The 14267-nt window shown below is 59.1% G+C and overlaps 3 protein-coding genes across 3 annotated transcripts; 2 read left to right on the plus strand and 1 right to left on the minus strand.

Moving 5' to 3' along the window:
- The first annotated feature begins 412 nt into the window (after window positions 1-412).
- Window positions 413-3372, plus strand: PUNSTDRAFT_102877 (ammonium transporter). The gene is made up of 6 exons (XM_007384007.1): window positions 413-546; window positions 830-921; window positions 986-1099; window positions 1688-1854; window positions 1917-2718; window positions 2788-3372. Exons 1-6 carry the CDS (start codon window positions 519-521, stop codon window positions 3100-3102), a joined length of 1518 nt encoding a protein of 505 aa, XP_007384069.1. The 5' UTR covers window positions 413-518; the 3' UTR covers window positions 3103-3372.
- Window positions 3373-4729: 1357 nt separating this feature from the next.
- On the plus strand, window positions 4730-10360 carry PUNSTDRAFT_126308 (uncharacterized protein). The gene is made up of 16 exons (XM_007384008.1): window positions 4730-5268; window positions 5328-6169; window positions 6785-6931; window positions 7061-7331; window positions 7406-7480; window positions 7549-7649; window positions 7710-7749; window positions 7810-7965; window positions 8060-8265; window positions 8336-8957; window positions 9026-9112; window positions 9175-9245; window positions 9386-9507; window positions 9699-9900; window positions 9961-9979; window positions 10038-10360. The coding sequence occupies exons 1-10, from the start codon at window positions 4777-4779 to the stop codon at window positions 8421-8423; spliced, it is 2418 nt and encodes an 805-aa protein (XP_007384070.1). The 5' UTR covers window positions 4730-4776; the 3' UTR covers window positions 8424-8957; window positions 9026-9112; window positions 9175-9245; window positions 9386-9507; window positions 9699-9900; window positions 9961-9979; window positions 10038-10360.
- A 541-nt stretch (window positions 10361-10901) lies between these two features.
- On the minus strand, window positions 10902-11768 carry PUNSTDRAFT_143815 (uncharacterized protein; the record flags this gene model as incomplete). The annotated part of the gene is made up of 1 exon (XM_007384009.1): window positions 10902-11768. One exon carries the CDS (start codon window positions 11766-11768, stop codon window positions 10902-10904), a length of 867 nt encoding a protein of 288 aa, XP_007384071.1.
- Window positions 11769-14267: the final 2499 nt, after the last annotated feature.

Genomic DNA, 14267 nt, shown 5'->3' on the forward strand with positions numbered 1-14267 from the left:
GAAAGTTTGAGTGGGAGTTGTAACCTTGCGCTAATGAAAAGAAGTGAGAGCTCTTACCGCCCGTGGGCGTTCCGGTTTGCCTGCCGTTCCAAACCGTTATGACATCGTGTGCGGTTTTGCCAGGAGAAAAGCAAGCGGTGCCTGGCACCATCATTGCGCTCGCACGCAGAAGCTGACAGTGCGTCCAAATCGGGGTGTTAGGATCTGACAGCCTCCGCATGCTGCGCGCCCTTATCTCCCTTGCGCGGGCTGCGATTGGTCGGACGTGGCCGAGAATGTGGGAGACGCTTGGCCCGCGACGATAACGGACGGAGCGCGTTGGTTGTTTTTCACAGCGCAGCAGCGGCGGAAGACCAGTTCTTCTCCTGCCCCGTTGGCTACTTACCCTAACGGTCGGTAGTCGCACGGAACCGCGCCCTTCCTTCCTTCCCTTCCTCCACCTCCTCTCGCCTGTGCCTGCAGAGCACCAGCGCAGACCGTCTTTACGTCGTAGCTCCTTCGCTGCAGCTCGCGACACCATGACCGTCAACGCTACATACGATTCCTGTGAGTCACCGTCCCAGCGCGTTTGGTTTTCGTGACGGGCGGGCGGAGTGTTGACAGAGGGATCGAGACGGCACACGGGCGGGTTTATATGCGTCGCGGGACGGCGCGCGCGATCAGCGCCATCGCTGGCGTGGATGGCGAATATACCGCCGCCTCGTACCCCGTGCCCATCAACAGCCTCCACTCGCCGTCTTTTCGGGCATCACTTTCGACCAACCTTCCTCCATTCCAACTACTTGCTCTTGCGCTCGTTCCGACGCTGACCACGACCATGTCTTCACAGCGGGCGACCTCATCCACTGGGACTCCGGCACCCAGACCGCGACGGTCTACAACCTGGGCGACATCGCCTGGGTCCTCGCGTCCACCGCCCTCGTACGTTTCCCGTCCTCGTGCACGGCTTCGTCTTACCGAACGAGCTGACCGCTGTCCCTCGTAGGTATGGATCATGATTCCCGGCGTCGGGTTCTTCTACTCGGGCCTGCTCAGGCGCAAAAATGCTCTGAGCATGATCTACCTCTCGATGATGACCCTCGCCGTCGTCTCTTTCCAGGTTCGTTCGCCTCTCCTCTGCCTTCCACACCTTCTCGTACCCCGTCCCTGTCCTTCGTTTACGCTGGAAGATATCTGTCATCGTGACCATCGTTTCATCTCCGTTTCATGTTCTCTCCTTTACTCCATCTGCTCCGTTTTTCGGTTGTGTTTCACACTGCCCCACGCGGTCGTCCGTGTGGTACAGCCCCATGGCCGTGGGCTTGCCTTTTCTCGTCCCGAAGCTATTTCGGCAGCACCGCCATTCGCACCTCGCGCTATGTTTAGCGGGCTTCCATTCCCTTGGGGTGCACTTCTTCCCACGCCGTCTCTCCTTCCGTCTTCTCCATCGGGCAATGCGATTCTGCATCCGGTCCGGACGGTGTTCCTGCCCTTCTCCTTTTGGTTATTCTGTTCCGCTGCGGGGTGGCGGGCGGAGATTGGTGCGCTGCCGACCTATTGGATCGGGCAACAGGGGGCGGCGGCGACGCCCTCATTCTGTGTTCGGCGGCGACGGCGACGACGTCCTCATTCTACGCGTCGTCGCTCCCATCTATGCCTTTTCCCATGTGCACGTCATCCATCCCTGTTAACCTCCTCCATCCTACAGTGGTTCTTCTGGGGCTTCTCGCTCGCCTTCTCCGAGACCGGTAGCGCCTACATCGGCGACCTGAAGTACTTTGCCCTCCGTGGCGTCCTCGACGCGCCCTCCATTGGCTCGACGCGCATTCCATCCATCGCCTTCTGCGTCTTCCAGCTCATGTTCGCAGCTATCACGTACGTCATTCGCCTTTCTCTATCGCGCTGCCGTTCGCTTGACCGACCATCTCCCTCTCCAGCCCGATGCTCGCCCTCGGTGCCGTTGCGGAGCGCTCGCGCCTCGGCCCGACTATCGCCTTCGTCTTCATTTGGTCTACGATCGTCTACGACCCAATCGCGTGCTGGACCTGGAACTCCAACGGTTGGTCGTTCGTCCTCGGCGGCCTCGACTTTGCCGGCGGTACGCCCGTCCACATCTCCTCCGGCACCGCCGCCCTCGCCATCTCCATCTACCTCGGCAAACGCCGCGGATACGGCACCGAGCGCCTCGCCTACAAGCCCCACAACACCACCTACGTCGTCCTCGGCACCGTCTTCCTCTGGTTCGGTTGGTTTGGATTCAACGGCGGCTCCGCCCTCTCCGCCAACCTGCGCGCCGTCCAGGCCTGCATCGTCACCAACCTCGCCGCCTCCGTGGGCGGCCTGACCTGGATGTTCTGGGACTACCGCCTCGAGCGCAAGTGGTCCGCCGTCGGCTTCTGCTCCGGCGCCATCTCCGGGCTCGTCGCCATCACCCCCGGCTCCGGATTCGTCGGGTCCCCCGCCGCGGTCCTGTTCGGCTTCATGGCCGGCACGGTGTGCAACTGGGCGACGCAGCTCAAGTTTTTGCTCCGCTACGACGACTGCCTCGATATCTTCGCCAGCCACGCGATCGGCGGTATCGTCGGGAACGTCCTCACCGGCCTTTTCGCCCAGGCGCGCGTCGCGGCCTACGACGGGATCACCGAGATCCCCGGCGGCTGGCTCGACCACCACTACGTCCAGCTTGGCTACCAGATCGCCGACTCCGTGGCGGGTCTCAGCTACTCCTTCGTCCTCACCGTACGTCGCCCTCCTCGTCCTCCTCCTTCCCTCTCGTCCTTTTCTCGTAACTGACCCTATCGATCGCAGACGATCATCCTCTGGCTGATGCACTACATCCCCGGCATGCGCCTCCGGTGCGACGAGGAGACGGAGATCCTCGGCGTGGACGACGCCGAGATGGGCGAGTTCGCGTACGACTACGTCGGCATCGAGGCCGAGCTCGGGCACACCCAGCGCCCCGGCGCGGGCGACCACCTCTTCTCGGACAACCTCGTCCCCGAGGGCCATGGCGCCACCGGCGGCGGGCGCGAGCCGATGCATCACCCCCACGACCACCTCGCGAAGAAGGTCGAGGACGGGAGCCACGAGGGCAGCGTCGAGAAGGGCGGCGCGGCGGCGTAGACCTTGGGGGCGGCCGGCTAAAGCCAAGAGTCACAAATGGACGTCCTTGCCTTTTTTTTTCCCCGTTCGGTTTCGGTCGTGGTTGTTTTAATCGTCGTTTGATATCTAATCCTTTTTAGTTCCCAATCGCGATGTGGACGGTGTGTCTTACTCTTGTTGGACGCATCCTCCGCCGTCCTCAATATCGAACTCTCCATTCCTATTCCATGCTCTTTCACGTCACCGTGTATGTACCCGTAGGCGAGGTACGAATAGACGCTTTAACAGCAACGATCGGCTCTCAACGAGCAGGCTTTGCGATGTCTAGACTGTTTATGTCGGGTTACTGGTATTGGGCACGGCGATACGATATCAGAAGCGTCGCGACTTCACGAGCCGCAGCCGACTTCTGACCACTGCCTTACCCTGGTATCCATCCGTTAATAATGCCTCGTTTCCCACCCAAACACACTCTCGAATGCCTCCACGAAGAGCCAGTGCTACGGGTACACGCTTGGGAGCAGTTCTTCGCCGAGGCATATACACAGGACGAAGGAGGTTTGTCCAGCATCGCATACCTTCTCCACCTTGGGCCTTTCTGAAGCGGGTTCAGACACGCCGGATTCTGGGGAACCTTCCGGCCTCTCAAGGAACTGCCTGCGAAGTTGGGCGCCCGCTCGGGCACCCAGCGAAAACCTCCTCTGATGGGATGTTTGCGGCAAAAAAAAAAAAAACCCCCCGACCTCAGGTATGATCGACTCGCATTTTTTCGACACCAAGATCGCGGTAGAGCACAGCGTGCCGTATAACCCTCATCGCGAGGGCTCGGGGATCGAGAGATCGACGTCGATATCACAAAACGTTTTCGTCTTACATTTAGGACGCCAGACCCTCCTCTCTCGGATATCATGTGTTCTTATGAACCTTTCTTTTTTATCAGCTACAATCCCGCAAATAATCAGCTTCGACCCAAATCTCGGCCATCGTGAGCAAATAGCCAACAGCTAGGCCGAACACCGCCAGCTGGGCGTCAGCGTCGAGTGCTCGCGGTACGGGGCGTTTGATCACATCAAGGAAAATATCTGCTCGACGCTCGACTTGCGTACGGTCTGGGGCAGCGACGATCTAACATGTTCGATTGTATGCATTTGGGCTGTTTGCTCGGGTTTCGACCAGAAACGCCCCTCGACAGTCACGATTGCCGCCGTTCGTGAAGCGCTTGACCTCGAGGACAATCTTATGTGGTACCTTAGCGCCGATGTTAGATAGGGAGCTCCTGCGTCGGTGAAGCACCGGAGCGTCCTTGCCATGTGTCATGCATCCCTATGCATTATCGCACTAGTGTATTCATCGCATAACTATCTATTCAAAATCTGCCTTATGACAATCGCATACTTACCCTGATCGATTGTCTCGTCGTTCGCCAAACAAGGTCCATGCGGGATTCACTCAGTTGCTGAGCGACGAGATGGTGAGAAAACCTATTCGGGTATAGCCATATCGGGTAACAACCTGGTTTAATCGTGACTAATTCGCCGACAGCTTCGCCGACGCTTACGTCGAGCTCGCCATCGTTCGCCATCTGAACCAAGTCCATGTGCGCTTGTATATAAGGCACGTAAGTATACCTACCAATCAACTCCTTCGTTTCATTCCTCCATCTCGTTCCGCCGCCCGCCTTTCTGACTCACCGCGATGTCCCCAGCTCTTATCGACGGCGCCGACCATCCCAACGGCCTCTCGAATGGCAAGCACAAGCCTGCGCTCGACGGCTTCGGCACGCGCGCTATCCATGTCGGCTCGGAGCCGGACCCATCGACGGGCGCGGTGATCCCGCCGCTCTCGCTCAGCACGACATACAAACAGAGCGCCGTCGGCGTCCACGCTGGATTCGAGTACTCGCGCTCCGGGAACCCGAACCGAAACGCGCTCGAGGCGCTCCTGGCATCGCTCGAAGTCGGCGGTGCAGACGCGCTTGCGTTCGCATCCGGCTCGGCTGCGACGGCTACTGTGCTGCAAAGTCTGGGCGCCGGCGCGCACGTCGTCAGCGTGAACGATGTATACGGAGGCACGTTCCGATACATGACTCGGGTCGCGGCGGAAAACCAGGCTGTGGAGACTACGTTTGTGGATCTGGAGAAAGCGGACGAAGACTCCATATTGGCTGCGTTCCGCCCCAACACGAAGGTGCGCATGCTCCGGATTAGCTACAGACGATCATCCATTCGCTGACCGTTGTCCTGAAGTTGGTCTGGATCGAGTCGCCAACAAACCCAACGCTGCGCGTCATCGACATACCGGCCGTAGTCCGACTCGCGCATGCGCATCCCTCTCGCCCAGCTGTACTCGTCGACAACACCTTCCTATCGCCCTTCTACTCCTCGCCGCTCCTTCAAGGCGCCGACCTTGTCTTGCACTCCCTCACGAAGTACATCAATGGACATTCGGACGTCGTCATGGGCGCCGTCATCGTTCCTCCTCAGCACATCACCTCACCCTCGTCATCGGGCGAGAAATCGCTCGGGGAGAAGCTTCGATTCCTGCAGAACGCCATCGGAGCCGTGCCTAGCCCGCACGACTGCTGGCTCGCCCAACGCGGGCTGAAGACGCTGCACCTGCGGATGAAGGCGCACGGGACGAACGCGCTCGCCCTTGCGCGGGCGCTGGAAAAGAACGCGCACGTCGAGGAGGTGATTTACCCCGGCCTCCCCAGCCACCCGCGGCACGAGATCGCCAGGCGCTCGCTCGCGCCGCACGCGCAAAAGTTCGTGGACTCGTTGCCCAAGGAAGACGATGGCGAGGGCGGGTTCCCGTACGGCGGGATGATTTCGTTCCGCATCCGAGGGGGCGCGGAGGAGGCGGACGCGTTCCTGCAGGCGACGAGGTTGTTCACGCTGGCGGAGAGCTTGGGCGGGGTCGAGTCGCTGGCGGAGCTGCCGGCGAAGATGACGCACGGGAGCGTGCCGCCCGCGGAGAGGGAGAAGCTCGGCATTGGCGAGAACTTGGTCCGGCTCAGTGTCGGCGTTGAGGAGGTCGAAGATCTGATAGCGGATGTGGAGAGGGCGCTCGAGATCGCTGTGGGCGGTCGGTAAAGAACTGGGGACTTGGAATCTCGGCTTTGGTACCTGTAGGCACGCGTAATGTAATGGGTGAATGTTGTAGAATGGATCGCAGAGGTTGTAGACTAATAGTCAATTGTTATCGCTTTGGTCGTCTCAGTCACATTCGTTGGAAAAACAACTTGATCTCGGCCATCATTCTCATGGTCAACTCGAGCCCGAGAAGTCGATAGCACTTTGACTGCGCCCTCTAACGACTCAGGCTACGTGCGGTAGACATGGTTCATTACTCGCCTTGTTCGTTGGCGTAGCCTACGTTCCGAAACATCGGCGAGAACTTCCATGTTACACATGCACAATCATTACATAAACACCCGACCCGTGGGCATAGGTACTGTCCCATCTACTCGTTTGCCTGACGTCCGTTCATTGATCCGAATCGAAGCCTGCTCACACAGTCGCCTCAGTAGTAGAACCCGCCATCGAGGTCCCGAACATACCCCGAGGAGGTCATATGCAACTCATGCACCGCCAATTGTCCAGCAGTATTGCGACCGGAGGCGACATCTATGGATCTCCATAAATATGGCCATGGACAGGACCGCCCACCCAATCATCAACCGACAATCGATGTTTCGACAAAGGCATTCGAGGATGATCAGCGGATTTTCCTTGAGCGCCTTCACGATCCTCGCCTTCGCCCAGCTTGCAGCAACAACGCAAGTGATCCCCGCATCGTCGCACCTCATCCACTATCACGGGCGCTGGGACTCGATACCCTCCACATGGTGGTACGTTGCTCTAGCTCACTTTTTCCCTCTTCTCTCCACTCTGAGTTCCTCCTGTGCTCCCATACATCCGATCACCATCCACGCGTTGCCGAGCACCATCTCTGACCATTCCCCTTCTTCACTTTCCAGGCCCGGATCAGGGTTCAAACTCGCATTCTCTACGGCACCTAAAAACCTGACGCTCAACGTCGGCGCCTCCGTGTCCACTCCTCCGATCACCGTCTCCGCCCGGTTCGGCGACGTTGGCGAATGGGTCACGCTCAACCTCACCGCGGGCGCAAATATCGTCCCGCTCACCTCGGTCGGGCTCGTGGACACGAAATCGGCGGTCTTAGATGTGGTGACGCAGTTTGAGGGTGGGACGGCGCGGCTGGAATTGCAGTCGATTGAGCTGGACGACGTACGTCTGTTCTCGTTGATCTCTCTTATGATGCACAAGATATGCCGAAGATGCTGATCAATTGGAAACTTTAGGCTGCGAAGTTGACCACGTACACACCGAAGAAGCTTGCGTTCGAGTTCATTGGGGACTCGCTTACCGCGGGATACGTACGTTTCGCTCTTGCAGGAGAAACCATTCGTTCGACCTCATCGTGATTCCTGTTCGCGGCTTTTAGCTCTCCGAGCGCGGCGTCGTCGATGATTGGAGCTTCAAGGTCGGCGACTATTTCAAGGCGGAGCACAATCAGATCGCGCAGTCGGGCGCGTGCTTGACCGAGTGAGGAGTGGCATCGAGTCAGGGTTAGATGAACCCGTTATTGACGTGTCTCCGGAACAGCCAGTTATGTTGGGGAAATCCGCGCGGGATGAGCTACCTCGTACGTGTCTCGTCATCGCCCTCTCCCTCCGAAATCCCCTTCACTCACTACGTCCAACAGTACTTCCAGACGCAAAATTCGGCCTACGAATGGCTGAACAACAACATCACGACCTCATGGAACTTCGCATCGTACAAGCCCCAACCGACGCACGTCTTTATCAATATTGGCACGAACGATAACTATTACGGGATCAATGGGACCGCATTCGAGAAAGTGTGTTTCCGTTCATTTTCTAACACCCTTTCCTGACCTTCATCTTCACTTCCCACCTTCGGGTTACCGACGCGAAGCTAACGCGCTCTCGCAGGAATACATCTCCTTCCTGCACAACCTACGGACGATCTATCCCTCTCAGCCCATCTTCGTGATGTCGCCGTGGGGCTACCCTACCCCGTCCGGGCTCGTTCCCTACTTCCAGACCGAAGACGCCGCGGTCGTGGCGGGCGTCAAAGACAAGAACGTATTCCTCGTGAACGGCACGGGCTGGATCCAATATGGTGACACCTTCCCCGAGTGCGTCTACTTGTTAACCTCCACGCACTGTGCGATGATAAAACGATGGTTGCTTATCGACGTACGATAGTTACACCCATCCGACACCGAACGGGCACTCGAAGATCGCGTACCACATGATCGATTATTTACTGAAGTGGGGTTTGAAGGTGGACTGAGAGAGGGGGGAGCCAGGGAAAGCGATAGGATAAACGAAAATGGGGGGATAGTGGATCACAACACATTTGTATTAAACAGATCTACAAGCAAACCGCGAAAATCACCCCAGGCTTGACACAAACGCCACAGGCAGCGAGCACAGCTCTCTCGCGCGATGGAGAAAACCCTTGCGGATCATGTACCTGCGTATTCACTCGGACGAGCGCCGGTGTACGCCCTCAAACCATACAAGCTCGACGCCATCCCTGCCCTGGCCAGCCCGTTGCTTGGCCTTCCCCTTCCCCTTTCGTCCCCGCTTCCCTGGTCCCTCCTCGTCCTCGTCCTCCTCATCGACATCGTAGTACTCGGCGCTCGCGGCCACTTCCGCTTGCGCGTCGGGATGGAGCGCGTTCCACGCGCCCTTGACGCCGTTGATAGCCTTGAGCATCGGGGGCACGACGTCGTCGAACGCGGGCTCGAGCGACCAGATCTGCATCGAGCGCAGGGAGGGCGTGGGGAGGGCGAAGAGGAGCACGGCGAGCGAAGCGGGGTCGCTGTAAAAAAGTCGTTACTCTCGTCAGCGCAGCGGAAGATGAAGGCAGGCACGGGGGAGGAGACGTACTACCGCGTGACTTGGGCCGCGAGCCGGGAGTCGCCGCATGCAAGGAATTCGTGTCGGGTGAACCACATCGGACGGGGAGATCTCCGCCTGGTGTGGTGGGCGATGTGAGCTTGACGGACGGGGGAGAGTGAAGGGGGATCAACGCTCACCGTTCGATGTAAGGGTCCTCCACCCTGAACACGACCGCGCCTTTGTCGCCAGTCTTGATGAACATGTCGATCTATAGCCGAGTCGGAATGAGTATAATATGTCCCATGGCGTATATCGATGATGACTGATTGAAGCAGGAAAGAGGGAGAAGCAGGAAAGAGGGGAGGGATAAAGGAGGGAAAGGGATGGGATGGATACCAAAATGCTCACCGCGAACTGGACAGCCTCTTCGAGGTCGACCAGGCCTGTAAACGCGCGCGCGTCGCGGGAGTCCTGGTCGTCGTCGTCAAGCACGCGCAGGATCACTCGTTCTGAAACGGGCACGTTTCGATCTGTGAAGCGCGTATGTGGGGCATCGTCCAGTCAGCTCTCCTTCTCCAATCGAGGGACGAAAAACAACTAAAGGAAAGGAATGAGGTGGAAGATCGATTATCTTCCTACGGATGGACACAAGTCCGAACAAAAGGGGAGTGGGGGTAAGGGGACAGAGGAAAAGAGAGAGAGAGAGAGAATGGCGACGGACTTGCCATGACCGCGCGGATCTCGTCGGCTGGGGACAGATCGCGATCGTCCCGGTCCGTTCGCGTCGGCGGCTGGTGGGCGTACGCAGGCCCCGGGCGCGCGGAGGCTAATTGCAAATGCGCGCCGCCGCTGTCGGGAGGGCGCTGGTGCTGTGTGGCGACGAACTGCTTGCACGCGATCTTGTGCTTCGGCCAGTCTTCGAGCTACGGCGTACGGGACGAGGTGAGTTAACTATGTGGGGCGTCTCAGACTCGACGACGGACCTGGCAATCTTTACCGCAGCTGTGCGGGATACGGTTAGCGTGGGGTCGATGCGTGCGGAGTAGGAACGAGAGCGTACTAGGACACTTGTCGGCATGTGCTGCACTGTTTGAGGATCACGCCCTCGAGTCGTTCGCGAGGGGTCGTACAGTGCGGATTGTTGCATTGAGTCATAACGAGCCTTTAGCTTAACGTCGGATCGTGTTTGATATAATAGTGATTCCGAGAGCAGAGAGCAGACAGACAGAGCAAAGAGCAAATAACAGAGCAAGGACGACGACAGCGAGAGCAGATCAGAGTTCAGAGGATCGTGTAGGTCATGTTCGGTCGGTCAGAGAGAAGAGATGAGGGTAACCAGCGAAGACGAGAAAACAAAGGGACGCCAGGGTCGTCGATGCATGGACCGCGACTGGTCCGCCGATTCTCTTGTTCTTCGTGTGGGATTTATTTCCGGCATCGTGCGGCCCCGCCGGCATCCTCTCGCTCCGTCGCTCTTCTCCACATCCGCGCTCGTAGCGGATCCGCCCAGTAGTGCCTCCCAATCGTCGCATCTTTGACGGGATTATCGTCCCAAGCAGTGAGTGTGCGACTCGAATCCGCCACAGAAGACGCGATGAAGATGCCACTTCGAGCGGGGTGGGTGTGCGTAGGTCCGTGCGCGACAGTTCGTCTAGGCTATTCCCGCCTTTGTTCGCGCACGAGTCAAAGGCGGTATTGAGTCAACCATACGGTCGGCGCGCGAAATACCCGGGGATTGTTGCGATCGCGCTATAGTTTGAGAAGGTGCGTTTCTAGATCGTGGATCAAGCACTGAGTATACCAGTACTGATTTCTTCAGCTTGAATCTGCCAAAAATTAATAGGCCTAGGACGCGTGTATTCTGGAGATACGTTATCATACAGATAATTCATGTGTTCGAGTTCACTTCTTGCACCCGAGTGCATCAATCCTCGCCCTCCGCCCACGTCCCCCAGCCAAACCGTCGCCCGCACCACCCCGCGATCTCTGCTAGCTCCTCCCTCGCGACCCGCTGCAGGTCCGTCATCTCCCAATCGAGATCAGACCGCTCCCCGTGCCGCTCCTCCTCCTCCGCCTCGAGCGCCTGCATCGCCTGCGCAGCCAGGGCCCCAGGCGACTGTTCGTGCTGCTGCTGCGAAAACCGGAGGCGGCTGAGCATGTCCTGGTTCGCCTCGATCGCGCTCCGCCGCCGCGCGCGCGCGACCTTGTCGAGTTTGCCCTCGGCCTGGAGCCGCTGTTTGAGACGCGCCGTGCGGGCGATGTAAGCGGAGACTTTGGAGGTGCCCTCTGAGGCCGAGCCCCAGACTTTCGCGAAGAGCTCAGCGCCAGACTCCTGTTTGCCCATGCAACCCTCAGCGAAGAAGACGACGGTTCGGTCCGATGCGCTGCTCACCTCCGAGGGCTGAGCCACGCTCGCGTACAACCTCTGCGCATCTTCGTACCGCCCCTCGGTTCTCGCCAGGATCGCGCATAACCACTGCCCGATCTCGTCTCCTTCCTCGCTTTCTCGTCCGCCCTGCCAACCTCTAAGTGTTTCCCGCGCCGCGCTCAGATTCGCGTTGAGCATGTGCAGCGCGGCCGCGAGCTGCGGGTGAAACCCCGCCTCGACGATCTGCGTCGCGAGCTCGGGCGCGCTGCACGTGTGCCCCGGTCCCCCCTCCGACGTCGACGTTGAAGACGGGGGAAACGCGAAGATGACGGGCGGGTGCGTGCGCAGGCCCGCGAGCACGTCGCGCGCGTCGGGCTCGCGGATCGCCGCCAAAGGTTGCAGGCCGGTCGCGGGCCAGGGCATGGCGCACCGGTGTACCGTCGCACTCTCGTCGAAGTCTGGATGACGTCGACACCGGGGAGGAGCGAACGTGCGCCTGTATAACCTCCGTACTTATAGACGGGGTGTGCTTCGGGGCAGGTGACCGGGAACCGGCGGGATGGAGGAGGTGACGAACCGGTCCGCCCACACGGGCGATCATCCGTACATGCTATGTCTCTTTTCAGACCGTCGAACGAACCCGGGACGCCGGCAACGGGGTGCGGGGCACGAACTCTGTTGCGGTCGTCTGCGAGGATCTTTGCTCCGAACTTTATGCGAGGAAGGGCGTGCCGCGAACCGGCATGCGTTCGTTCTAGGTTTCTGCGGCTTGGCTTCGAGTAGATTCAAGTCTGGCGACACACACGCTGATGAGATGTTTATATTGAACAAAGCTATGGACTTGAGCGACAGGAATGAGGAGGTGTCTGGCGTACCCCCGTAGTTTTTCTGGTCGCGTTCGCGTGATACGTACCTGCGGCACCTCTCCTACTGGATACTGTTCACGTTGGATTTCAGACAGCAGATGACTCCATTTTTCGTATCGCGTGGCCTTACGGTATCTCTTGGTTCATAAGGGGGGACAGCATAAGCTGTGTCCTTGAACGGTAGCTTAGGGTTAGGGTTAGTTAGGGTTAGGGCGCCCAAAAAACGCGAGGGAGCGAAGCGACCGAGCGTTTTTTGGCGCAGGGATGGTCGCAACAGAGAGAGGAGCGGGGGCGAAGACAGAACCGACAGTGGCTGAGGGGATCCCCAGCCAGCCCTGTTTCGCCTTTATAGGCTCATCAGGGTTCTGCCCGAGATGACCGAGCGACACCGTGCCGGCCGAGAGGCCGACACAGCGACAACAAAAATATCAACGCCAAGACGACGGAACGGGTTTCCGCACCTAATCGGGAACAAAGAATCCCGCACGGAAAGCCGCACGGGAGCCGAGACACGGCAGAACATCTACCGTAGGAAGAAACATCCCAACAGGGACAGCAGAACCCCGACGAGCCCGACCAGATCCGTTCCCCTCCAAGCCGAAGCCCGGCGTACTAAGAAAAGGCGAGCCGGCCGAGATGCCGCCGTGCCGCTGCCAAGACATTCCCACTGCGGAGATGCCGACCGGGCCGACCGGCCCGAGGAAGCCGAAACTTCTACGGACAGCCACCATCAGCTTACGTAAGCAAACTGACCCACGTACCTTATCGTGGGAACCCTAGCCCTGTCCCAGCCAGGAAGTCAGGCTGACCTCCGGGCGTCTCAGTTTTGGATGTTTGGGGTGTCAGTGTATAGCCCCAGAAGTACTGAATCCAGAACTGTTCTCGCAACTCACTTTATATTGGCAGTCGTTCCGTAATTCATCATATCCTCCTAAAACGGTGAGAAGGGCCTGGAGGATCATCCAGCGATCAAATTCCCACGGTTAGTATGTCAGAAAATCATGTTCACAAATCCCCTCCCACTGGTTATTTTTTCAAGATTTTAGAAGCTTCATATATTGCAGTATTCATCAAACAATCGGTTTTTTAAATCGAAAGAAATGATGCTCATAAATCACCGTCCGTTTTTCTCGACGGTTCCCAACTGAATCGCTACTCACCGTCTGACAACGCCTCTTCGTAAGTATGATGGGTACCTCCATGAATATTCTGGCGATTTAAGGCGCTGTGGGCATATCTCCACCAATATTTTGGTGGAGATGTCGCCGGGAGTATCGCTCGCCGCCACCGTGACCGTGGGACTCCGGCAAGCTCGGCAGGGGGTCTGAACGCGCGTCGTGACACTGCCACGGTGACCGTGGGTCCCGGCCTGCTCGGCGGATGCACGTCGTAACACCGCCACGGTGAGCCATGCGCACCACGTGCCGACATTGCCACGGGTCTGAGCGCGCGTTGTGACACCGCCACGGTGAGCCTAGTACTATTCTTCCTTAGGCTCGGTGGATCCGCCTAAATCGCGAATCCGGTTAGGGTTATGAGCGAGCGCATACGACGGTAGCGTTAGCCTAGCGCTGGGAAGCACCTTCCCGATTGGGCGTAGCGCTGGCCAGCGGTGGGAACCACCTTCCGGATTGGGCGTAGCGCTGGCCAGCGGCGGGAGCCACCTTCCCGATTGGGAACGGACGTGGGTGGCGGTGCAGCAGGGCCCATGCGCCGGGGGGCGGTCGGTGACCGCGTGCAGCGGCTTGCTGGCACCCGCGTGCGGTCACTGACGGCGTGCAGCGGCTTGCTAGCACCCACCGCTAGCACGCGCGCGCGGTCGGTGACGGCGCGCGGCAGCTTGCCAGCGCGCACGCGCGGTCAGTGACGGCGCGCTGCGGCTTGCTAGCACGCACGCGCGGTCCGTGACGGCGCGCTGCGGCTTTCTAGCACGCACGCACGGCTTGCTAGCGCGCCCGCGCGGTCACTGACCGCGCGCGGCGGCTTGCGAGTACCCACGTGTGTTCGGTGACAGCGTGCAGCGGCTCGCAAGCGCTTGCTTGCGGTTGGTGGTCGC

This window comes from Punctularia strigosozonata (genome assembly GCF_000264995.1).
Source record: "Punctularia strigosozonata HHB-11173 SS5 unplaced genomic scaffold PUNSTscaffold_6, whole genome shotgun sequence".
NCBI lineage: Eukaryota > Fungi > Basidiomycota > Agaricomycetes > Corticiales > Punctulariaceae > Punctularia > Punctularia strigosozonata.

Excerpts from the sequence above, each read along its gene's own strand:
- PUNSTDRAFT_126308 (XM_007384008.1), top strand. The coding sequence starts at position 4,777 with ATGTCCCCAGCTCTTATCGACGGCGCCGACCATCCCAACGGCCTCTCG. Across the intron at positions 7,481-7,548 it reads ACTCGCTTACCGCGGGATAC|CTCTCCGAGCGCGGCGTCGT; the intron begins GTACGTTTCGCT and ends CGCGGCTTTTAG. Across the intron at positions 7,966-8,059 it reads ATGGGACCGCATTCGAGAAA|GAATACATCTCCTTCCTGCA; the intron begins GTGTGTTTCCGT and ends GCGCTCTCGCAG.
- PUNSTDRAFT_102877 (XM_007384007.1), top strand. The coding sequence starts at position 519 with ATGACCGTCAACGCTACATACGATTCCT. Across the intron at positions 1,100-1,687 it reads TCGCCGTCGTCTCTTTCCAG|TGGTTCTTCTGGGGCTTCTC; the intron begins GTTCGTTCGCCT and ends TCCATCCTACAG. Across the intron at positions 2,719-2,787 it reads GCTACTCCTTCGTCCTCACC|ACGATCATCCTCTGGCTGAT; the intron begins GTACGTCGCCCT and ends TATCGATCGCAG.